Genomic DNA, 26,588 nt, shown 5'->3' with positions numbered 1-26,588 from the left:
TGGATGCGATTAATCGCGATTAATCGTTTAACAGCCCTAATAGAATATTCATATTGAGTCACATTTGATTTACAAATTATACACAATTGTGTTTTATTACACAGTTTTAATTTATAATTCTTGGATTGATTATACGTTTTAGGATTGTGTGCAAAGTCTGCAAACATTGGTTTTAAAGTGCTTGTTTTGTGTAGATTCAATCATATGAATACACACATACAGTTTAATTAAAGTGATGGCTCATATTCTTATCACCCAAATATCCCTCATGAAAGTGACCTAGATCAATCTCATTAGGATAGGGTCAACCACTTTTTGATCTCATATTTGTTTCCTTCTCTTTTGTTCAGATGTTTGAGGTCAGTAAGATTTTTAAAAATGGTTAAAAAAGACTGCATTTATTTGACCAAAAATACAGTCATAAACAGTAATATTGTGAAATTTAAAATAATTGGTTTCTGTTTGTGTTTAAAATAATATTTTTTTCTTTTGTAACATATTTTGTAACATTAGAAATCCCTTTACTCTTCAATTAAATTAATAATTTCTGAATAAAATAATTGATTTTTTTTTTCAAATAAATAAATCATAGTGACCCTAAACTTTTGAACAGTAGTTATCATCTTTAAATATTCTTATTTAACATGATTCTGACGAATATGTCCAAGCGTCCAGCATTACTGTGGGCTCTCTGGATGAAGCTTTAAATGCTACCCTGTGCTCAGGCGTCCATACTTCATATCTTTAGTTTAGTTAGCTTATCATAGCAGAACAGTGAATGTTTTGCTGTCCACAGAAGCACAGTCTGCAGGTGGCCAGCGTTTTGGCACTGTCCACATAAACAGATCCAGTGAGCCGGGCCAAACGGGCCTGTAGTTCCTGCCACTGAGTATGTAGATCACTGGAATACCAATCACAGCCCTGCAAGAGAGCCACTGTGTGTGTGTTACGCAACCGCATCAGCATCAGCTCCACAGGTGCAGAGAGACGAGCAGAAAACATCAACCAATGACTCGTCCTCAAATATCAAATACAGAAATATTAATGCTGATGATGTTATAAGACACAATCGTCTCACTTTACATAAGAAGCTATTTTTGAAGCATTTAATAATTTTGATTAAAAAATGTAAACATTAGTTTGCATGGGATTGTAGATCAAAACATCTTATCTGCTCTATATGCCGTTTGTTATGATCAGTGACAGACTCGCATGTTTTCAGCCTAGAGTCGCTTTCCCATTCACTGTAAAAAAATATTTTCATGATTTGTTATCACAACTTTTTATCTTTTTTTAAAATCAACTTCAATAACTAATGTGTGAAGATAACATACTTTTTTTAATTTTTGTTTATTAAACTATATTCTTCATTGTATTAAAGGGGCTATGTGTAGTTTTTCTACTAAAATGAATCCATTTTGTATTGCCTGTGTGTGAAGGGGTTGTAATCTCACATTAAAATGATCCACTTGGCGGGTTTTGCGATTACCTCTGAAAGCAAGTATTCCTATTTCTATGTGAAATCCAGTGACGTGACTGAGACCTGCATGCGCTCCCGAGCCTCTCGCCTCGTCTCCTGACTTTGCTCTCAACAGCGATGACACTACAACTTATGACATGGAGTCTGCTAACACTAAGAAGCGACCAGCACAACACAGACTCCAACACAAACTCCACATAATAATAAAAAACAAAAAAAAAGCACACGTGATTGCACCGCATTGGTTGTAATCTGAAACATCACCGCTACACTGTAAAAAAAAATTGCTGTGATTATTTAGCACAACTTAAAATCCAACATTGTTTCAACTTTAAAAAGTATGCGTTCAAGCTTGACTTAAAATATTAAGTTTAGTTAACTTAAGTTTAGTTTGGTTAAGTTGGATATTTAAGTTATCTCAACAAATTTTAACTAATCGCAGCCACATTTTTTACAGTGTAGATGCCGCTGAAAACTACATATAGCCCCTTTAACTCAAATTTTTAATTACAACAAACTCAAAGTTTTAAGGCAACAAGGTAACTTGCTTTTTTAAGTTAAACCAACTTTTTTTTTGTTTACAGTGTATTTGATGTTGGTCACGTTTATGGGTGTGTGAATCGGGTGCAGCTGTGTTGACTTTCCTTCCTCAAGATCTATATGCTCTGTCGGCCCCCTGCAGCCCGCCGTTGAATTAAGTGTTTCTTGAAGTATTGTGTGAAAGTTTTTTTTTTAGCAATTCCTGTTACAGGTGAAAGACGGCCTTTAGTTTAACAACACACTTTGGTTTGAACCCGGATGGCGTCTCAACAATAGATCGTTACCTTTGCTCTACCATTCAGTGCTGTAGGAACTCTGTTTACTCAGCAGGGAACTCCCTTACAAATACAGTGACCTGACCTTTGACCCCTTCCTGGACCTCTCTCCTCCTCCAAATTGATTGACAGCCAATTTTTCAGCAAACATTGTGTTAATAAAACATACAGGAGCAGACATCAGGTATATAGCACGACCAGACAATCAGAGACTTATTTGAAATGTGTGTACGATTATGTGATCATTAAAGTGTGTGTGTGTGTGTGCGCACTGAAAGAGAGTTGAGCGTGTGTTTTATATGTTTAAACACTAAGCCTGTTTAGCAGCTGTTTCGAGGCTCTGTCTGTGAAAGTCATTCCTCCTCTACCTCAGACTTGCATTCATTTCTTTTGAGAACTGTGCATTTGTCTTTGTGCGTGAGTTAGTATAATGCAGATGGTGCTTACTGCTTACAAAACAACTGTGTAGACCAGTGGTTCCCAACCTTTTTTTGTCTGAGACCCCCTTTTTTCCCAAGAAAATATTTTAGGCCCCTTCACATTTAATGATATTATCGCTCTTGTAAGCGTGCAGCAAGGATGACAAAATATGTTGTTTTCAAACAAACGGTATGTTTACTATAACCAGATATGTTTATGCACAAATAATAGCCTATAATATTGAAAATACAATAACAAAAACATCAGTAGGCCCTTTGTAATTAAAAAATGTAAGCCTAGAAGAGTAGCCTATAAACTGGCCCTATTTGAAATGCAATAACAAAAATATTCACTCTGGTGTGTAGGTAAAAAAAATAAAGAATATAGGCTATTACTAAATGACTGCTGTCTGGGAACTCAATACTTGCATGTTATTAGTGAGGCTTTATTTTTAACGCTTTTGCCGATATAGCGAGCGATAATAAACTTGCGTTTATTAACAGAATAATGCGTCCTATGAAGAACATTGTAGCCGGAACTACTTCTCTCTGTGTACGTCTATGACGAGTCACGCATGTCCTGGGCTACTCCGCATCCGAACCCGTGTAAAATAGTCCCAATGTAAACACTTATTATAGGAGCACCAGTGGCTCAGGATAAGACAAAAACACGGATTTAAAAATGAACTCATGATGAACTCGCTCATTATATAAATGTTGTAAATTTTGAACAGAAAAAAGTTAAGGACTTTTATTTAATGCTCATTGCTCAACACTTTTCAAAATATGACGCGACCCCCCTGTTGGGAACCGATGGTGTAGACTGTAGACCACTAAAAGTATGATTTTTATTGAGACTCGAGCATTTTCTTTTGCTCCAGAATTGCACAGATGTGTGTGTGTGTGATCTACATCTCCACATGGGTGGATGGTCTTCTCTCTGCCCTGACTAATGCAGGAATCCTCACATATAACAAGAGGGTCTCGCTCTCTCTTCTCCTCTATCTCTCGCTCGGGCTGTTCTGGCTTCTGTCACAAGACTGGACAGCTGTTGCTGCTTTTGGTAATGTCTCTGGGAAGCAAAGTAAAAAGAAGAACAACAGACATGTGTAGCCGCTTCTTTGTGACATGAGAAATATCCACGGCATGTGCTTTGAACATGCACGATTATTCAACGCTCTCCTGATGCCTGGCTCACTGCGGCTCAGGTTACACAGGAGCTCAGAGGTTAGTTAGTCAGCGAAACCTCCGTGTCCCTTCAGGACATCCACAATGGTCAGATGCCACATTACACGATCTTCATGAAAGAACAAGATGTCACAGATTGTGTTACATGAGGATGAAATTACTGATTGTGTTTTACTTATTAGCTTTGTGACTGAAGGCACACAATGTTTTGGTAGTTTTGTTTAGTTACAATACCCCACTTTTTCTGAGTTTACTGTTGTAGCCTATATCAGTGTACTTTTAAGATAATAAAAAAACTTTTAAGGAAACAAAACAATGTGTTAATAATTGTATTTTTCATTAAAGTGACTAGTGATATTAATGGTTGCTTTGAGTTGGAAAGAGACTGAAATATCTTCTGCGCACTCTTGGATCAAGGAGATGGCAATGTGTGTTAGAGAAGTAAACGTACATTACAAGGGGCAAAGCACAGCAATTTGAAGAGATGTGGGCAGCTTTAATCGATTTCCTTAAAGGATAATTCCGGTATTTAAGACCTTGAGTCTATATTGTAGTTTGTTTTAGATGAACAAGAGTGGTGGACAAATTTTTTTTGACAATGGTTCCTCTCTCGAGTTTTTGACTATAAAAGAATTGGCCATGGACCCATTTAACATTGGAGTCAATGTGCATGTCCGAAAATGTCATTAAAACAGCCAATAATGTTCGTTTACAAAACTGTTAAACTCACCGAGTGGTTAGTGGTGTTCGTTGATGATTATAAACAATATATCGTCGCAATATATGATTCCAATCCGTTTATTTTGCTATAGTGGAACTATTTTTTCAACAATGGGATTTTACAAAATGACGAATAAAACACGACAGAAACTGTATTTCGCAACACTTTTTGTTTCTGGAACATCAACTAACATCACTAATCACTCGGTGAGTTGCACAGTTTTGAAAAATAATGTTAAAGGTTGTTTTAATGACATTTTCGGACATGCACATTGACTCCCATGTTAAATGGGTCCATGGCCAATTCTTTTATAGTCAAAAACTCGAGAGAGGAACCATTGTCAAAAAAATGTTGTCCACCACTCTTGTTCATCCAAAACAAACTACAATATAGACTCAAGGTCTTAAATACCGGAATTATCCCTTAAGAAATAAGAGGGTGCATGTATTAATGTTTTTAGTGTGACATTTTTGTTTTGTTTTAATTTAATTACTGCTGCTTTGATCAACATATTTGGAATGTTTTTGTAACTTATTTTCCTTTTGGTGATATAATTTTGGTTATTTGGTTATTGTTTGTTTTATTGGAAAATCAATAATAATAAAAATTGGGGGAAAAAAGTGACTACACTCTAAAAAATGCTGGGTTGTTTCAACCCAATTTTGGGTAAAATATGGACAAACCCAGCCATTGGGTTAATTTTTTCAATTACATTTTTAACCCAACATTTGGGTTTGTCCATATTTTACCCAAAATTGGGTTGAAACAACCCAGCATTTTTTAGATACACTCTAAAAATGCTGGGTTGTTTTAACCCAATTTTGGGTCAAATATGGACAAACCCAGCCATTTGGTTAATTTTTTTAATTGCATTTTTGATCCAACGTTTGGGTTTGATCCAAAATTGGGTTAAAACAACCCAGCATTTTTTTTAGAGTGTAATGTTACTGATAGATAATGCTATGTGTTTTGCTGTCACCTTATTGATGGGATTTTTGGGGTTTTATTAGTTTTACAAAAAATATGAAGACTGCTGTATGAAAAACTTTTAGGCGTGTTTTGAAGTTGTATGAATAGAGAATGGATATCGTCATGCTTCTAAAATTATTTTCTCAGGCTTTTGTTTTTGAATGCATTGTGAGCAAAATGTCTCTTTGTTCCTTTGTGTCTGTTTATAGCGGTGAAAGTATTGATGAAAAAAAAAAGCGAAAGGAGAGATGCCCATTTCCAAAGGTCTGTGTCGTCATGAAGTTTTAGTGAGGAAGGATCAGTTTGTGGCAGTGGAGCGGGAGAGCCGTGTTGTTTGGGCGGAGTGAACCATTGCGCCGGAGAGGGGGAGGCTGGAGAAAATATCCGCTTCGGGCGTTTTTGTCACTGTTGCTGCCGAATGGTGCTTTCGAGGGCACTTCGGATGGTTGTTTGTCTCGCTGGGGCTGATTTTTATTTTATAAGCGGATTGTAGTGGTTAAATCTTTGTGTATTGCACACTAAAGCGAACTCCTTAAAGTTTTGATTTGTTCGCACCGTGCCAAGTGAATCACTGAATGCTATATCCTACTTGAGTTGAAGTTGTTGTGTTATTCTGTGCTGTGCGCTCAGCTGGAATCAAATGGAAAACATATCATTGACCTTGATGATTATGTACTTCTGCACTTTAACGGAATGCTTGGCATCAAGTTTTGAACACGCACCACGGAAAAGCGAAACACTAAATCAGATTTAAAAAGACTTCGGGACGTATTTTATGGTTTTTGGGATTAACATTCATCAACTTGAAATTGTAAACTGTAAATCCATCAGTGTTTGACAATGGAGGAGGATCAAGTGTCTTCAGCCGAGGAGCCCCAGGCGGTCAGCGCCGCATCATCGGACAGTTTCTCCCAGCTCTGGTCGGACATGATGGGGATGCTGGTAAGTTTGGGTTTGGTGTTGGGATTGGGGGAGGGGTGTCACAGGAAGGCAACTTGAGAAAAGACCTTCAACCCAAGGGGCTTAATTTATTGGGGCTCATTGTGTGTGTGTAGTGCTTGCTTGCGCTTTGATGCCAAAAGCGCATGTTAAAGCAGCCAACAAGATCTTCTGGACAACTTCAGTGGTGAACATGAGTTTTGAAGCTGTGTGATTTGGTCTGTTGTTGAGAGGCAGTGAGAAGTTTAGAAGTCTCCAGGGAATCGTATCACATGGTATGTAACTGAAGTGTTTATTATTACACGCTCCGCAGGTTCAGTGGCGCACGTGCGCAGTCCGATACACAACGAGCGCAGAATCTAATGTTTTTTCCTTCTGTCAGTTTTACTCTTAGTACATTATCCAGGATATAACCATGCGTTTCATATTAAAAATATATGGACACGAAATAGTGATTTTGCGTTGAAACTGCCGTGTTATCTTACATGCAAGTTGGCTTAAATCGTTCGGAAAGCAGTCTAGCATGGCAACTTTGAGAATATCGGCCTAGTAACAAAACGAACACTGCAACAATATAGCATGTAGTATTAATCAATATTCCACGTGTTTTCTCTGGGCTGGTTAATATATTAAACTGAAATGTAACATATCAAGGCCTATACATTTGTGGTATTTCTATAGTCTTTCTCTCATAGCCTAACTTATACAGTAACATCCCGGTCAAAAGTTTAGAAACACGATCCTTCAGAAATCATTCAAATATGCTGATTTAATACTGTGATACTGAACTTTGATACTGATTTTAACCTGTGATCCGTTTTTGCATGTATTATTCATTGAACAGCATTTATTCAAAATAGAAAAGTATTTTTTTATAATTATTTATCAAAGAATCCTGAAAAAAGCATTACAGATTATGGAAAAAAAATATTAAGCAGCAAAACTATTTCCAGCATTGACAATAAATCAGCATATTATAATGATTTCTGAAAGATCACGTGACACTGAAGACTAATGGCTGATGCAAATCCAGCTTTGCCATCACAGAAAAAAATATATATTTTAAGTATATTAAAATAGAAAACCATTATTTTAAATTACAATAATATTTCGCAATATACTTTTTAAATAAATAAGTCTGACTGTAGGGAAAAAAGATCTTAGTAATGTGTATTTTCTCCTGGGTGGCTCAGATGCTCATGTTTCTATTGAGATCACCTCAAATGGACTATGGTCTTGGGTTTCTCCATCCCTTTTTGGTTTTAAATGTATCTTTAGGCCTAATTATTATTGTTGTGTAGGACATTGGGTAAACTGCACATTTACATACAGTTATTTGTGTCTTAATGTGCCTGTTGTGAAATACCCAGATGAAAGCGATAAAGGTGTGACTCTCATTTCCAGTGAGAATGGCTCTGCCTTTTGATGGCTGTGGTGTGAATCTGGCGTCTGAAGAAGTGTGTGTATTGCCTTTGTGTCTAGAAAAGTGAGATTCCTTAATGAGAAAAGACATACTTATTCAATACTACTCCCAGTTGTTTCTTCAATCCGAGGAGATAAACTGTAACACTTAGACACATTAATGATTCATTTCCTTTAAGTTGCACACCTCTCTTCCTCCCTCAGGCTTACTTTATTCTGAGATGTTGTTACTATTAGAGGATGAGTCTTTTGTTCTTTCCTTGGAATATGTCTCATGTATACTCCTCTTGTTACAAATAGCCCTACAGTGGTCTCTCCTCATCTGACTTAAACCACATTGCTCATGCAGAAGGTTAAATCTTTACATCTTTGAAGCAGAAGTGGCTCCTGAAGGTGTTCTCGGCTTTGCTTCACCCAACAAACAACAAACTCTTCTTTAATTGAATCCTCTATCTTTGGGCTTTATAGCAACTCACCATGGCCTTCATCCATCCATAGTGGAGGCTTGGGGATTTCACTGTTGTTTGATTCTCGTACAAATGGATCTTGTGAATTTGCACAGCTTTTATTTTGCAATAATGTCTAGATGATTTATGTTAACCATTGTATTATACAGAGATGGGAGAGAGTTCCCACGGATCCTTGATTTCCTTGAAAGTTTGTGAATCTGAAAAAAAGGGGACGGGCTGCTGAGTGTAAAGCTAGAGATTAAACCAGTACAGCTGTGTAGAAAATTGGTTCCAAGAGACAATGGTAAAATATACAGTTTACATACACCATGATTGTCCAGTCAGAGTATTCCAGAGAGCCTTGTAATAAATATGGGAATTTTCTTTTTCTGCATTAAAAATAGTTATTGGTTTCATTTATGATCATTAGACAGCGCGGGTTGTTTTACTTTAAACTTTTACAAGTCTTATGAAATGTTGTTTTGATGGGGTGCTCGCCGCTCAGACTATAAAAGTAAGATTTTATCATAACGTGGTGTAGATTTTTGAAGTTATAATATAGTTTTTGCTTTCTGAAATATGTATATCACTTTATTTGAGGCTTTAAGATTTACTATCTTATTGTACTAATGTAATGTTGATAAACTGCATCTGTAGAATTGGCGGCTACCGAGAAACGTATTAAGGTTTAGAGACACATTCTGAGGTTTACCATAGTGCACGCCAAGCTCATAGATCTCTCCTAATGAGAATACCTCTGTCCGCCTGTCATTGACATGCGGTCTGTGTGTACGCAAACCCAGTTTATACGTGGTTACACTCATGTAAATTCACTTAACAGCTTGCCACCCTCATTACAAAAATTTGCTTTGTTGTGGTTGTGAATGTTTTAGAGAGAAAATGATCTGTGAAATACAATTAATTGTTCGCCTCATGGCATATTTCTAAAATAGGAGCAACTTTATTGAAGTTTGAGTTGCAGTATTTGCATTAAAGGTACAATATGTAGGATTTTTTGCCACCAGGGGTCGCTAACCTCTTACAATAACAAAGGCGTATATTGATGATGCAAAGCATTAAGCGGAATTATGGATCTTGTCGTCAAGCTGATGGATTGCTATTGCTAATGAGAGACGTAGCCTATACCAGCGCCACACGCGAGTCCCGCGGATATTAAGGAATATGGACATTTCATTCTACCGAACTACACGCAAGTGCTGAATTACTACTCACACAGGTCAGTTTATTAGACGAATTAAACTTGTGAGGTAACGCAGCGCTGTTTCCCTCGCTCTAACGTTACACTATCACACTAAACGGCATTTGAGTGTGTGGAATGTTAGTTAGCTTGTTTGTTGGCTATATGAGACTAGCAGTAAGCTAGATCAACATTAAAATAACATACAAATTTCATCATGTTGAACTAAATAACATTGATTAGTTATATGTACATTTTCTCACCTGTCTAATAAAGTAACTTACATGCAACACTCGCGTCTCTGTCGAATCGAAGTTAGTCGCGGAGCTCTCGGCGTCTCGAAAGATGTTGATCTTCATTCTAGTCCTCTTGTTGTCTCAAAGTCTGCTTGCCATGGTCCATAATGTTTGAACAACACAACAACAGCGTGAGCGTCCTGCTAGGCATAAGTTGTCCACGCCCGTTGCCATGGTTACTATGGCGGTACGAGCGGAAACCGAGGCTAACGCGGACATGACGCCATTGACTGGCGACTCCCTCACCCCCGCTCACACGCCCCGTTTCCTCGGTTTTAATCGCAATATTCTCACGATTTACAAATAATTGGAAACATTTGGCAAATTGTAAGTAATCAACTAAACAAACAATATAACATTGGCCTAGTGGTTTTGGGCTTTTTTACTGAAAAAAATCCTACATATTGTACCTTTTAAATGCAATAGTTTTTGCACTTCAACATGCAGTAAACACTGAGCATGTTACTTAATTCGAACTGTAAAGAATGCCAAACACACAATATGCATGTGGCAGCAGTTTTCAGAAATGATATATTTGCTTCACCAGTGGACATTAGACAATGAGTGTGTGAGTGGCCGCTCATATCCGCAGTACTTGAGCACCTTGACAGTAACTGATCTTAGTTTTGGATGAGCCATTGCTCCCCACCTCTGATTCCAGTTAATGTAACTAATTCTCCACCCACCGGCGTTTCTCTCTCTCTCTCCCGCTCTCTCTTTTCATCTCTTCCTTCTTCATTATGCTTCCGTCAGCCCTCTTTCCTTTGCCTCTGTGGATATCCTGAGGAAGCCGCCCTGACGAGGGTTTGCCAGGACCCGCTGACCAACCTCTGTCTCACATCCTCTCTAACTCAAACACGGCCCATGTCCACTTCTCCCCTGCAGGGCGGCGCCACACATCTCGTCATTGCATTGAAGAGTGTGAATCATTTCCATTTGTTTGGTAATCTTACTTTATGGTATACGGCCATTAAAGCTCAAAGTATACGTTGTATTTTACCCGTTCTCTAGTGAATGCATACCCTTTCAAAGTATACTTAATTTGATAGCGTATGCGAGCGCAGGCGGTCGACACATGCGCTTTAGAAAGTTTCATCTTTGTCCAGTCTGCGCTATATTTTTCAGATAATCTTTTTCTAGACAATACATCACGAGATCTGTCTGAAAACAAAAGGTTAAGTGCAGGTTTTCCAGACTTTGGACTTTAAGTGGCTGGGGCATCTATTATTTCACTCGGACTGCTGTCCGCCATCCTGTTAAAAAACTATTTTATTACGCTAGTTAACTTACGGTCACATTTCCCTTATTCTTGTGTTAAGCGCCACCTTGAGGAGCCATGAAGTAGCGACGCTGGGAGTAAGGAAATCTATTTAGAGTGCCTTATTTGTTTAATTGTATAAAATATCAAACTATATAATTGTTAATATTTGCCGCCAGCATATCGATTCTCGTATCGCACGGAGGACGACAACAATTTATTGCCCTATCTAGGCTAATCAATATTCGCACCCCTAATGTGCGTACCTGCGCGATTAAAAAAATCAGGTGGTATCCTGTATACAGTAATTGTCATGACATTTTTAGGGATTGTGGGCATTAACATTTATGATGAAAAGTTCTTGGAAAACAAAAGCAGACTTGTGTTCTGTTTCTGAAGGTTGATGCATTAAACCTGTTTTGTGGTTTGCTGTGTTACTCATTTTTCCGGGATCAGCAGCTATAAATGCAGTTGTATTATGCAATCTACATTTGCACATAATCGCAACTGAATAAACTTCTTCACCAAAAGCAAAAGCAAACCTCTGTTTAGCCTTAACTTTCTACTTTAGTTGTTTTAATGCATTTTGAATTATATTTGTGACGACCTACAGATTCCTAGTTTAGCTGATGCATTTATCCAAAGTGACTTTTTGAAAACATGACACGCTTTTAGACAGATTAGATATTGACTATTTTAGATTATAATTAGAGATGCACCGATGTATCGGCCAGTTATCAGCATCGGCCAAAAAACAAACAGCCGATGTTTAAAACCAGCCGATGATCAATGCCGATTATGCGGAAAAATGTCAGACTGCAACTCATGAAGAAAATCTCTCGTGTTCGCCTCTCCTGTCCAATAATCGTGAATATCTCTGTGCTTTACTTCTGATAAGAAACAAAGTCTCAGCTTTCAAATTCTGTATATTTTATCACGAAATTCAAACAATAAATGGTGCTTTGACACTCTTAAATGTGACGTGACCGATCGCTGTTCCCTGTATAGTTTGCAGCGTTATTTGGGAGAATTATTTTTTTATCATTCTGAATAGTATCATAGTTTAGATAGACATTGTTTATGTGCTGTGGTGACATTGGATGCCCTAGTTCAGGGTTTCCCCAACATTTGTGAGGGAACTGCAGGGAATTTTAATGAATTAAATCATAAAATTGCATGCCATGTGACCATGTTTATTCATTTAACATAGTGGGTACTTCAAGAAATATATTCTACGCAGTTATGCTGTGTTGTGGTTTAATCCTCAAGGAGTGCATGCTTCTCATGAATTCCTGGAATTAGTCACATATTTGTCACAGTGCAGAAGCCTTGGATTCAGGGCTGTGTCCAAACTTCTAATGGCTTTCTGCTCTTTACACTGAAATGTGTTTCCTTTGATTCGAGCACCGTGAAAAGAACAGAACTCTTATCAGATCTGCTCACTCACTTCACACTGGATTCTCTGTATGTTTTGTTTTAGGGCAGTAAAGAATGAAAGTTTCCTCTCTCAGTAAGAGAGTTGCATGTTGGAGTAGGTTATGTTTTTTTCTTTTCTCTCTCATTTGTGTGGAAGGGTAATCAAACATGTCGTTACCCTCTGAGGACCTTTGTGTCCCATAAAGCGGTTTCTGAGCAAATGAAAGATATGATTGTGGTTCATTGATCAGCACGAGTCCATCGCAGTCAGAGGAAAATACATTAATTTTTTCATTTTAGTTTAACTTTTAGTACTTTTGTTATGTGCATTTGTCATTTTTATTAGTTGTTTACTTGTTTTATATGTATATACATCTTTCTTTTTTGTTTTTCTTTCTCTATATTCTGCTCAATCACTTTTTCTTTAACACATACACAGCATTGTGTCATGATGGCCACATCAAAGCTTCGCTCAATGTCTGCTTCTTCATCATCTGAGGGAAGTGTGAGTCTGTGGTTGGCTTCTTTGAACAGACAGTTTCTCATATTAATGCATTTTATTGTAAAAAGCTCATGTTCTGTGGGATATGTCTCTCTTCCAGTCGCTGTGACCTGTTCCTCTTCTTCTGTCCCTGTCCTGGAAACAGTCTTGAGAAAGAATGTTGTTGCTAGTCATTACGCAACGTGTTGAGTTTGGGCCATGTTGTGTGTGTCTCAGGACCTCGAGTAGTGTTGTAGATTGCAGATTCACTGTAATTAGATGATGTATACTTTTGAGAAGTCAACAGTGATTAAAAAAATACTCCAGGGCTATAGAACTGAAGTGTCTCCTGTTGTGTGTTACAGTGATGGATATCTTACGCTTTTACCAACTAGAGTCAATCCAAAAGAGCAAACATTTGAGTAATGATGATTAATAATAATATCAGCCAATGAATGTAGTTCTATCTGGACTTCATAAACATAAGAGCTGGCGAGCTACACCTGCTAAGAGCCAACGTTTGAGGAGCTTTACAACTTAGTCTGTACATGTGCAGCTTACCATTTTTTATTGTTTTCATTTGAAAAATAAATAAAATGTATAATTGACTGTAGCTTTCAAATATAATTGATTCTTGCACATACTCAAAAAAATACATGTTTGGGTTATGCCTTTTACGGTTTAAATGTTTTTCCCCCACATCAAGCGAATACATATCATGTTCCTCTTGTCAAACAAGTTCCAATCCCAAAAAGTTAAAAAAAGGTAGTAAAAAAAAAAAGTTGTTAGTTCAGATAGATACATTACTGTTTGTGGACAGTAAAACAGCAACACTGTGTTGGATTAAGGTCAGTATCTCCTGACTGTATGAAGAGGTCTGCATTAGCTTGTGTTTGGATATTGTTCAGCGTAGAGCTCCAGTTACACAAAGCGATGTCTTCGGGGCTTTACATGTTTGGCTTCTCGGGCTGGACAGCAGAGTTTGGGTGGTGCTGGTTTTGTGCTCAAACAGTGATTCATGTCAGCTAAGACTCATTCCCTCTCCTCTTTTTTTAGAGTTCTCCGTTTATGTGAAGCTACGTTCATGTGAGAGGCAAACATTTTCTGTCATCTACATCCACTTATACAGATCCAGATACACATGAGCTTTGAGTTAAATGCCCAGCTGGAAGCAGCAGACCCAACATACTCACTTAAAGACTTAGTATTGCGGCATTACCTCACTGGAGGCCTGGAATGTGTGGAATGATAGGAATATGGAAGACATGTGCTGTACAGATGGAACTAACTAATTCAGATTATACCGTGGTCTGGGTGAATACTCGATTCTGATTGGCTGCAGGGTGTCCATTAAAAAGTGATGTAGGACATCTAGTAAAGGAGTTCTAAAACCGTTAGATTTCTATTGTAAAACTAATAAAAATATAAACTAATGTTTTAAAAATGTGTTTAAACATTTTTAAACACTGCGCCTCGCCGTCGTCCATTAATACCTAACAATGGACACCTCGTCAGGCATTAACCCTTACCCAGGGGCCACTGCTTCTCTCAGTGCTGATAGGCTCCGTTCCAGTCTGAAGATGGATGCCTGTTCCTCATATAAACTCAGCGATTATTAAACATCCTCTCACTTTCAGCACATTTCTTAATGTGTAAATATTTGTATGGACATAAAGATTCAACAACTGTCAGCATCTGCTGTGGCCAACACCAGCTGCTGTAAGTAGTACATCTCATGCTCACGGACTGCACAAGATTGGCCAGTTCTTGCTGTGAGATGTTGCCCCACTCTTCCACCAAATTCTCAAAGACATCTGGGGGGAATATGTTTAAACGTGGTTTGGCACTGCGAGGACAATCAGCTGTCCTTCCGGTCTCCCTGTAGCACTGTCTTAGGCAGGGCTCCAGACCGCGACCAAATGGTCGCATTTTGCAACCTTTTTTCTTGTCAGTGCGACTAAATTTTGTCGTACTGGTGGGACCACAACATTGGCCAACTGATAATAGCTGCCATTTCTGTTGCATATGAAAAACATCAAACGAAACAAAACTGTGCTTCTCGTTTAAGCTGCGCTGCGGAGACAGTAGGTATGCACCGATCGGTACTCAGTATCGGTATCGGGTCCAATATTGCCATGTTTGCTGGATCGGGAATCCGATTTGATCTGTTGTTTTTCTTTATAATGAAGTTGTCTGTATTAAGTAGATTGTGTTTAACACACAAAAGAGTGATTATCAGTTCAACATACAGAGTTATAGAAATTCTACTTGATAAAAAAATAAATAACTGCGCCGATATCGGATTGGTATCGGTCGATATAATAAAAAAGCCAAAATTAAAGCTGTCCATCTTATAAAGCAATTGTATCTCTTCTAAACTTGTATCTTTGGACTAAACCACTCACAATCATATGGATTGGTTTTAACTCTTGAGATCTCTTCATAAACTTTTTTGAAACGTCAAAGTGGTGGTTGTGTGGACGGTCAATAGAGGGTCAGAAATCTCACAGAATTCATTAAAATATCTTAATTTGTGTTTCAAAGATGAACGGAAAGCTTACGAATTTGGATCAACAACCCAAGACTGTTCCACAGCTGCATGCACATTCATTGTTTATGGTTCAATGTTTTTCAAACATGAAAAACATTGTTTAAACCCTTTTCAATAAAAATATGTAAATCTTATTATTAGGATATTTTATTTGTGTATATATATATATATATATATATATATATATATATATATATACACACACACACACACACACACACACACACACACACACACACACACACGCATACATACACACAGGTATACATAAGTGTGTGTGTGTTTAAATATTTTGAATATATTTAAAGCTATAGATACATTATCTTTCCTTAGTTGTTATTGTTACACAATGACAGGTTTGGTTAATGTTTATTAATTTTTATAGTTCTGTAAATGAAGAAAAAATGTCTGCCTCTGTGCATCTTTTTTTTTCTTTAATCCATGCTTGTTTTTGACTTCTATATAATAAAATTATATAAAGCTATGAGTCCATTTTAAGATTGGAATATATTCTTGGTTTTATATCAAATCTGTCTAATGGCAACAGCAAAAAGCCTGTGGCCTAGACTAGTTGCTCTTAAAGTTTGTATTTAGTCTTAGTATCTCTCTTTATCAAATGGCTTAGTGAGGAGAATGTGTCTGTGTTGGTTAAATCAATCTGACAAAAATTGTTTTATTGCGCATCCAACAACATAAATCTCACATATTCACATCATGTTTTGTCTAAAAGCTGGAAGTGCTCTGAAGGCCAGAGTATTGGAATGCAAAAGCTGGAATTTCTCACAGAGATCTGCACTCCGCTGGGAGTCTCGGCGTTCTGAGATCATCCGTTTGGAGTTCTGTTGGAACAGATTGGTTAAGAGACATTTTATTTAAAAAAAAAATATACATCTAATGCTGTTATATTATTCATAAAACGTGATTTATTTATAACTCCCAACTTATTGTCAGCACTATGTATTCTTATAGATTTTAACACAGCCCTAATTGCATAAGTCTATGGGCCCTATTGTAGCGATCTGAAGCGCAAGTAACTCTGTGGGCGGATCCCGGCGCTGTCGCTATTATACCGGCGGGATAAACGACTCTTGCGCCCGACGCAAATCTAAAATGTGTTGGTCTGAAGTCGCTTCATTACTCATAGCTGTGGTTTGGGCGTAACGTGAAATAAACCAATCAGAGCGTCCTCTCACATTCCCTTTAAGAGCAGACGCGCTTGTTCCACGGCGGATTGCTATTATAACGGCGGGTTTGCCGGCGCACGCCAGGAGCGTTCACAGCCGAGGAGACCGACGTTCTCGTCAGGGCCGTAAAACACAGAGAAGTGACATTGTATGAGGATGATGGAGAAAACACACACATTAGCTTCGGTTAAACAGGCGTATAATAATTTGGGTAAATGTGTAATCTAGATTTATGCCTATTTTTTCACATCTTCACGGACACAACAATGATTTCCCTCGTGTGTTAATATTTTTCCTTGTAATAATGTATGATTTGCAAAAATGAAAACTGCTGCGTCTGTTTAGATTAGAGAATCAAAGTGTGTGTGTTGTTCACACGCTACATAATGGCCAATCACGCGCCCTTAAAATAGCATATGACTAACGCGCGGCGCCGCTGTCTTTAGACTTGGTTTCTCCTGGTCAGTGGAGGAATTGTTTTCTGAAACTGCAGAATATCACCAGGGAACGTTTGCGCCGGAACACACTCCTCTTTTCACTGAACCGCCCCCGCCCCCCCGAGCGCAAGTTCATTCCCTAATTTACCGACGTGCGTCTGTGGAGGGAAGAGTCCGCTGTGCGCGGGTGCAAAACAGGAATGATACATGCGTCGTGTACAAAGTCAATTGCGCTGGGTACAAGATGTCTATAAATTCAAAGTTTACCAATCAGTGTGTGTGTGTGTGTGTGTGTGTGTGAGGCCCTGGTTTTCCTAGCTCTGGCCCATACACACAATGACAGGATGTATGTGTTTGTCAGCATGGTCCTGAGCAGGAAGTAGTCCTCCTTTGTGCTTGACTTTTCATTCATCGGGACTTTAAAGGGCATCTAGTACAGCAGCCGGAGAGATCAGCCTAGCCCAGAACTGAAATACAACAAACACGGTCTTAAATGTAAAAAAGAAACCATCCCACCTGCAGTTGCTGGGGTATTGATAGTTTTCTAAAGAAGCTAATCTCTGATTTTGAGTGAAGGACACTTATGTGCTTTTTTTGCTGCAGTCTGAGGTAATTCTCTATTGTGTGTGTCACGAGCTCGTAGAAGAACAGAATGCATCCACATGCTGAAGTCAGAGCCAGGCTGCGCCACAAATGAATATCCGCACTCACAACAAGACCGCTACAAATGTCAGAGAAGGTTGTATGAGCTGGTCAGTAATTCATTGTTAATATTACATTGTTTCAAAGATGAACGGAAAGTTTATAAGTTTGGAGTAACAACCCCAGACTGTTCCGCAGCTGCATGCACATTCATTGTTTATGGTTCATGAAAAACATTGTTTAAACCCTTTTCAATAAAAAGGTAAAGCTTATTAGGATCTTACAAAATTATATTTAAAATGCAGTACTTGTTTGTATATCAATCAATTACAGGTGAGGTGACTATAATCAAACAATTTACTAGCCATTGGCTAATTAAATAAAAAATGTTGTCTCATGAAATTTGGTCACATATAAATAATTTTCTCTCATTGTAGAGGGTTGTCTTATATTTTCTTTACAAAAATAAAAACAAAACTTTGTTGTAAAAAAACAAAATGTTATTATTTTATTTAATATTACATTAAATAAATAGTATATAAAAATAATTACATATTATAAATTAACTCTTTTCTTTTCTTTCTTTTTTCTCTGTGAAAATGATTGCATACAATGTGTACCATCCTGAATGCTTTATGAGATTGGGCTGTCCTTGGTCCATATACTTGGTCCATATACTTGGCATCTCAACAAACTGACAACTTCACTGTAAACCAACAGCTTGGAAACTATAACCCCACAAATTCACAAAGCTCTGCAACAATGCAAAGGTCTGAGTCCAGAGTGTTGTATGCGGAGTGAAAATAGAGGAATGTGAGCGCTGGATGTTTAGTTGAGCTTGTGTGTGACTGTTTGCTGCTTGTCGCTGCAGATGTGTGCAGTGTGTTCTGAGTGTGTTACGGTCTTGATGGCTGGCACCGTTCTTGCGATCGTAATTAAAATCACGTTCTAGTGACAGGTTTTTAATGAAGCTCTCCTACAGCCCCACTCGTGTTTGTTTGTTAGGCTGTGAGGGAAGGGAGGCTTAATAATGAGACATGTTTTTTTTAATGAAAAGTCATCAAAGTTTGTCTCACTTATATCTCTGTTTTGTGCAGGATGGCTCTCTGGGTAATATAGATGACCTGGCACAGGAGTACTCCGAGTACTACAACACATACTTCAGCGACGTCAGCGAGCGGATGGAGGAACTACGCAAGCGGCAAGTCTCTCAAGAGCTAGACATGGTATGTTCAGCATAAAAGGTTTCCTGCACATCTCAGTCTTAATTGTACACCGCATCTCTACAGCTGTGGATGTGTTTGGTTTGGAGAAAGACCAACAATTCCATTAAATCTCTGTGTCACAAAATAATTCGTAAGAATTGTTTACATACTTTCAAAATGGATTTAATTCATCTCGGCGTGTTTACTCACTCAGCATTTGAAGCCAGATGAATTAATCTGGCAGTCATCAGCACAGTTAAACACGTTTTCAGGGCAGGTGGAATTTGCGAGTACTAAAGTTGTGCCCTCATTACTTTTTATTTCCTTATTTAAAGAGTTTTACACTTAAAGAAATGAATAATACTTTTGATAAATGTTTGAAATAATGTAGACTCACATGAGACGAAAACTCCAGTCCTATCAGTTGCCCTAATAAAAGCTGTTTGTTGACATGGAGCGGTAACCTCATGGGGGCCGCCATTGGGGAACTTGAAGTTTTGATTGGTTTTGCACCCGAGTCAGACCTGTCAGTGATTGGCTGAACTGCTTCAGTTCTGTCAGTGATTGGCTGAAGCGCAGGGCTTCACCGCAGCAGTAGTTTGAAAAGTATCTGTCAAATGTCAGCTCGCCCTGTTGCTCCGTCGGCACCTTTGTCAAAGAACTTTGTACTTTTGGTGAAAAATAAATGTAGCGAAGTTCTGCTCAAGTAAGAGTAAAAGTACCACAATTTGATTATACTCAAGAAAGTAGAAAACATTGATTATTAGTAATATTATTAGATAATTAGTTACTTTCCACCTCTGATTAGATATGACTGACTACTGAAGACGGAGAATGTGAGTGATCGCGAGCTGGCGTTCTCTTCTCAGACGCCGGTGTTCTCAGCGCCACCCGTCAAAATAAAAGTCTGGAGCGTCGTCAAAATAAAAGTCCTGCTTCCAACACATCGGCCAATCAAAAATACTTATCGGCTGATGCCGATATTTAAAAAATGACAAATATTGGTCGACCACTAATTGTTTGGCATGCATGTTATTGCATCAACAGTTGTTTTAGTCATAAACTAGCACAATAGTTTCTGTTCCATTTATGTTCCAGGGACAATGAACCACAAGCACAGCTAATAACAAAATTCAGTTATTTCTTTCATCACTTGGTGCTACAGAATGGCCATTGTAAACCTATGAGCTAATAGAAGGAAACGCTTGTCTTAAACCATTACAAAATGAAGACAAATGTGTTCACCCCCTGCCCTCTCTCCATACGTGTTTGGATTGTCTGCGGTTCTGTCAGTGCTCTGCGCTTCTCGTCTGCGTCTCAAAGCGTCTCTGTTCTTAGGGATGTAGGCTAGTGGGCCACCCAGGGTTGCTAAGAAACCAGCGGACTCATTATGACATGCAGCTGGGGTTGGCACGGTCCAATGAGGGGGTTTTGAGAAAAATAAAGAAAACAACTGAAAGTCATGCTCAGCTGTGGTACTGGCCTCAGACAGGAACCAGTCATTCTCAAGGTTTAGAGGACATTAGGTACGCTATTCGCCACACCCTAGAATGTAGATTGACCAATCACAGCGCAGCCAAGAACGAGCTCCACAGCGGTCCGACACTTCTTCACAGCGCTCCATTGACTTTAACACCGGCGTCTCATATCTTTGGTCTTGGCAGGGTATTACCGTCGTAGTTTTAACAGAAATATGTTTAACTGTTGTGCCTGGGGCATTTGTAACACAGATACGCGTTTCCCAGAGAGGTTGGAGGGGGGTGTCCGTTTTTTCCCTTCCCAAAACCGGTCAAATCCTGACAAGTGTCGTCTTTGGGTTAAACTGTGTGGACGTCCTCAGTCAGCGAAACCCCTCAAGATCAACAACACACTTTTGTGTCTAAGATACATTTAGCTTTTAACCTTACTGTGAAGTTACACTAGTTAGACAGTTTTATGCTGGTTTAGGTTATGATTTCGGTTCTCTACCCTAATTGTTGATACGCTAGCACACGCTGCTAATAAATACAACTTTATACTCGCGTAGTCCATTTGCTTTGTAATAACGATTATAGAAGTGAATAGAGACCCAGCTTTGCATGAACAGTGTTGCTCTTGATATTGTGAGTCCCAGTCTCCGTCTCCATTAGGATATGCGGTGGGTCATGTTTTGACTGTGACCGTTATGCTTTTGCCTCTATTTGGATGCCTTGTTGTTGCTTGTGTTTCACCGTATGTCTTGAATATAGCCTTCGAACGCACACTGAGCCCCTTTTGCCTACTTCTATCGGACACTTTATTTGCAGCTTTATAAAAGTTTGATAAAAGTTCAGCAGGAAGAGCATCACAGCATAAGCCATGGCAGATTCCGAGAAAGGAACACCAACATCTTTACCTTGTGGCGCTTAAGGCAGGATCTTTTTTGGGTAACAATGTTACCAGCTGTGGTGGGATGGTTATGTTTTAGGTTAGTTGTGTTGCCTCTTTTCGTTGCCTCCGTTTTAAAAACAAAGTCGACATACCGCCTCTCTCATTCGGCTTAAAGCCAAAATGTTCCCACACCGGAGCTGAAGATTGCGGCTTTGAAACCAAGTTTTTTCTTACTAGAAGGTTCACGCCTTCTCTTCACCTGTCTGTGTGTGTGTGTGTGTTTGTGTGTGTGTGTGTGTGTGTGTGTGTGTGTGTGTGTGTGGGTGTGGAAACGCTGCCTGAGCCCCGCCTCCAACACATAGAGCATACAAGATGACAGCGCGAGCGACTAAAATGTTTGTGACATAAATTTTTATGTAAAAATTAATATTTTAATTATTTTTAATTATAAAAAAAATGAGTCGCAATATATCGTGGCACCAAATATGATCGCGCTCATTTCCATATATCGTGCGATAAGTCGATATATTGACTATCGTGACAGGCCTATCCAACACATTTGTAGATATTTCTTTAGTGAAACACAAGTAGGCATATTTGGACTTTTACTTAGCTTTTTCCATATAACAGTGTAAGAATTCGAGAACTCGATTTTGAAAGATTCCTGATTGCAGTTTGTCAGTGTTGATTAAACGGAAAAACACCGGAAGTGGCACATTGCACAGACAAGAAATTCATGAACCGTTTTCAAAGGCTGCACGATACATCTAAATCATAATCTAGCATGGTGCTATTGTGAAATCACAAAGGCTGTGTTTCAGTTTAATAAATATATGCGCTGCGGGTTTCAGGGTGCAGGTTACGTGTTTCTCAGAGCTGCCCTGTCCTTTCTTTGGGTTTCCAACAACATGCAGAGTTGCACTGTTAGCATTTACATGCGTGGAGCGTGTCTCAGCAGCTCAGCTAACAAACTCCATCTCTGCTGCGAGTTTGGGTTTCTTATATCGTTCCTCTGGGTACGTGACATGTTCATTGTGATGTTTGTTTTGAGATGTTTTGCAGTAAGGGAATGCTAATTCCATATAAGCAACAGGTGATTCTGTATCATTCATTTCAGAATTCACCTTTGGCTAAGCCCCGCCCCCCTTAGTTACTGTTGCTACGTCCGTCAACTTCATCTGGGCTCTGGTTTGGTATCAACATGGCTTATGCTGTGACGGCTCTTCCTGCTGAAATTTTATCAAACTTTTATAAAGCAGCAAATAAAGGATATGTTTTTTCACATTCCGATTCCAATGTCTACATTTATAAAATATTGAATAGAATAAGAATAAAACGTTCTTTGCTCTTTGAAAGAGTGTACTTGCATTATTATGCTATTATATTGTTATGATGTAAAATTACAATAATATCGTTTATCGCAATTAATTTGGGTGCAATATTTAGCACAACAAAAAGTAGTTATCTTGACAGCCCTAGGGTTGGAAATTATTTTTGAACAATGACAGAATTATAATTTTTAGGTGAACTCTACCTTTATACATAATTTTCTCTGTTTTATCCATGTTCTTGTCTAATCCACACCCTGCCCTGTGTAAATCTTACTAAAGCTAAAGCTGGTTAATACATGGCTGAGCACAGAACAAAACCCGGCTGTACTGTCCCACCTACATCAGCAGTGCGGGGTTCGGCTGTGTTTATTTAGTAATCATGATTCATTCCTCTTCAGGAACGTTTATCTCTGTAAAGCTGCTTTGAAACAATCTACATTGTTAAAAGTGCTATATAAATGAAGATGACTTGACTTGACTTCAGTGCTAGTGTTCATTTAGTGTGGGCTTTATGAATATGATTCTTTGCTGCTTATATTTACATTAATATCTCTGCCCCTTTAATTAGCTCAAACTCAAGATAGCGCCATCAAAGGCTCAAGATAAAGCTCATGCGGTGGGAATCTGATCTCACTATGAATTGAGTTCAAAAATAGGTCTCCACATTCTGACTTTGTGAACGATATATCAAAGGACGTTGCGATAACTCCCGAGCAGAGGGTGTTGTCTGTCAGACGCTTTAATCCGAGGCTAATGAGTGTCAAGTGGGCCAAGTGGGTCATCATCGCTTTATGCATTTAGTGTTGTTGTTGGTCTTGTGCCATTCTCAACAGTATCGTGGAGGAAATGGGGACATTGGAGTAGCTGGGAGATCCGGTTAATGGGAACAGGGATGATGATATGGATAATCGTGGGAATTTTCTGGGAGGTGTGTGAGGAAAACATGCTTGTTTTGGGGCTCAACACAAGTTGAACTGTTTTGTTTAGTAATGCGGATGGTTTTGGAAACTCAATATCATGTCCTTCCACACTGTAAAAAAATATTTTCATGATTTGTTATCACAACTTTTTATCTTTTGCAGTGTTGGGAATGTTACTTTAAAAAAGTAATTAGTTATAGTTACTCACTACTTGTTCCAAAAAGTAACTGAGTTAGTAACTGAATTACTCTATAATAAAAGTAACTCGTTACCAGGGAAAGTAACTATTTGCGTTACTGTTAAAAAAAAAAAAGTTGCTATAATCCAAAGAATTTGGATTTTTGTGAGCAGTTTTCACAAGTCAGTTGAAATGAGTAGAACAGACGGTGTTTGTACATAACTTTCGATATTTATTGCACGTCGACAGACAGCAAGAGGTTTATCCTGCACTTCAAGTATTATATTTGTAAGAAAAGTAAACAGTTACACCATATAAAGTGCATTTAACTCTAGCAAATCAAATGAAACTCTCTCAACCTGAGACAACTGGTCAAGAAAACAACCTGGCGCACTAGCATCTGTGGTGGAGGTATCAGTGTTTTTTGCCACTAGCTTTGTAGATGCGCGTGTCAATGTGAGATGCTTCATTAAATTAGAGTTGCTTACAACGGATGTCGACAAAGTCTTCGCTCCTGGACATAATGTACACATTACATGCACGTTCTTGCCTTTGACCACAATGAATTTGAAGTAGTGCTTATATCTCCACCAACTTTTCATCGGATTGCTCCTGACTCGCCATCTCTGCTGCTCCGTTGAATCTGTTTAGCGGGTGTGTGTGTGTGTGTGTGTGTGTGTGTGTGTGTGTGTGTGTGTGTGTGTGTGTGTGTGTGTGTGTGTGTGTGTGTGTGTGTGTGTGTGTGTGTGTGTGTGTGTGTGTGTGTGTGTGTGTGTGTGTGTGTGTGTGTGTGTGTGTGTGTGTGTGTGTGTGTGTGTGTGTGTGTGTGTGTGTGTGTGTGTGTGTGTGTGTGTGTCTGTCTGTCTGTGTGGGGTGCCTGGCGCGTGTGCTGGCATGTGTGTAAAAACATTGGCTCTGATTGGCTACCATGAAACATGACTCTGCCTTAGCCAATCATAATCGCTTGCATCGTTATTAACCCACCTCCTCACTAGCTGTGAGCCAGGGGTGCGTTCGGAATCGGATTACTCAGTTTATTCAATCAATGCATATAACGCACCGCATTTAACATCCATTAACGTTAACGGCGTTGTAACGACGGGGAAAGTAATTAGTTAGATTACCCCGCTACTGAAAAAATAACGTCATTACCTAACGCCGTTATTTTAAACGCCGTTATTCCAAACACTGATCTTTTGTCAAATCAAATCAACTTCGATAACTAATGTGTGAAGATAACATGCTATTTTTAATTTCTGTTTATTAAACCATTCTTCTTCATTGTATTATTAACGCAAATTTTGAATTACAATGAACTCAATTTTAAGGCAACAAGGTAACTTGCTTTTTTTAAGTTAAACCAAATTTTTTTACAGTGCATATGTGCTGTTCTCCATTTATTTATTTATTGAAATTTGGAACAAATTACTATTACTGCCTGTCGTTGTCAGTCTCTTCTCTGTTCTTTATCTTCCTCATATCCTCTCACTAATTTCCATAAACACTGTCACCCAACTAACCTCTCTTCCAAAGGCACATAACCCTGTATTAGAGGCCAAGCTGGCCATGGGACGCGCTTTCTCCCCTCAACCCAAGAGAGGGGAAAGGTCACCGGTTTTAACCAGAGGCGACACTGAAGGCTATTGTGAGTGAGGCATGAATGTTGTGGCCTGTTCATACTTAGACTGAATGAATCTCTGAGCACATGCAAGAATCCACAGCGAACGACTATTATCCTGAAGCCCATCACTTCCAGCCTTTCTGACAGAGGTGAAGTCCATATGCTATTTGGAGCTGTCTGTTACTTTCTCTTCTCTATTTCTTTTCTCTGGTTTATTCTCGAATGCCCTAGACATTCCCAAGTTTGATATCGGTTTCGTTTCCTCAGATATCTCCGCAGAGCTGACTGGGCCGTTCGGGCTTCCACATTTGCTCAACACTCTTCCTCTATCTCTCTCTCTGCTTTTAGAAGAGCTACCCTGATAACAATGAGTTAAGAAAACATCCTCTACTGAATGTGTTGAATGGATAAACCCCCATTTTACATAGAACAAAGTAACCATGCTGCAATTTCGCCATGTTTCTTTTTAGCCATTCCTACAGAGACTCTTCCCTTTATGCCATTTGCCAGACAGAGTCTCTATTAGACACAACTGTGCTGTGGAAAGCAGTGTGTGTTATTGGGTCTTCGCTTGAGCATCAGTTGTGAAGGAATAATAACAGAAAACATTGGGCGGAATGTTTCTCTTGCTAGATTTAAACTTTAGACAATATTAACCATTAATATGCGTAATAAGAAGTCATGCAACCGTTAAGTTACACAACCAGCTAAGAACAAACATGTCCTGATTATCCTGAAGCTATTTATATAATTAATGTATTCATATATTTTATTTACTAATATTATTAGCATACAATAAATTGATCAAACTTGAAAGTAAAGACTTTTACTTAAATGCTGTTATTTTCAACTTTCTATTCATAAAAGAATCCTAAAAATGTATCATGGTTTTCACAAAAATCATATTTCATATTTCTTAAGTCTGTATGACCAAAACTGACAGAGTATTTTAGGTTTATTTTGCTGCTATGTAAAAAAAACCGAGCACATGCGCCCGCGCGTTTGCCGACCCCAGAGGGTTAAGCAGCACAACTGTTTGCAATATTGATAATAAGAAATGTTTCTTGAGCTGCAAATCAGCATATTAGCATGAAATGCTTAGACTGAAGTAATGGCTGC

General features: G+C 38.6%; 1 protein-coding gene across 11 annotated transcripts in view; it reads left to right on the top strand.

Moving 5' to 3' along the window:
• Positions 1-26,588, top strand: part of sash1a (SAM and SH3 domain containing 1a) — a 297,141-nt gene that overhangs the window by 219,776 nt on the left and 50,777 nt on the right. For 7 of the 11 annotated variants that reach the window (XM_079639435.1, XM_079639436.1, XM_079639434.1 and 4 more), the window contains one exon: positions 18,963-19,091. In XM_079639435.1, coding sequence (XP_079495561.1) covers positions 18,963-19,091 — 129 coding nt within the window. Of the gene's footprint in view, positions 1-5,892; positions 6,535-6,668; positions 6,807-18,962; positions 19,092-26,588 lie in introns of those variants that run through there. The other 4 variants (XM_079639440.1, XM_079639438.1, XM_079639437.1 and 1 more) reach the window with 2 other exon arrangements.

This window comes from Phoxinus phoxinus (assembly GCF_949152265.1).
Source record: "Phoxinus phoxinus genome assembly, chromosome: 16".
Lineage (NCBI taxonomy): Eukaryota > Metazoa > Chordata > Actinopteri > Cypriniformes > Leuciscidae > Phoxinus > Phoxinus phoxinus.
This window is presented reverse-complemented; position numbering and strand designations above follow the sequence as displayed.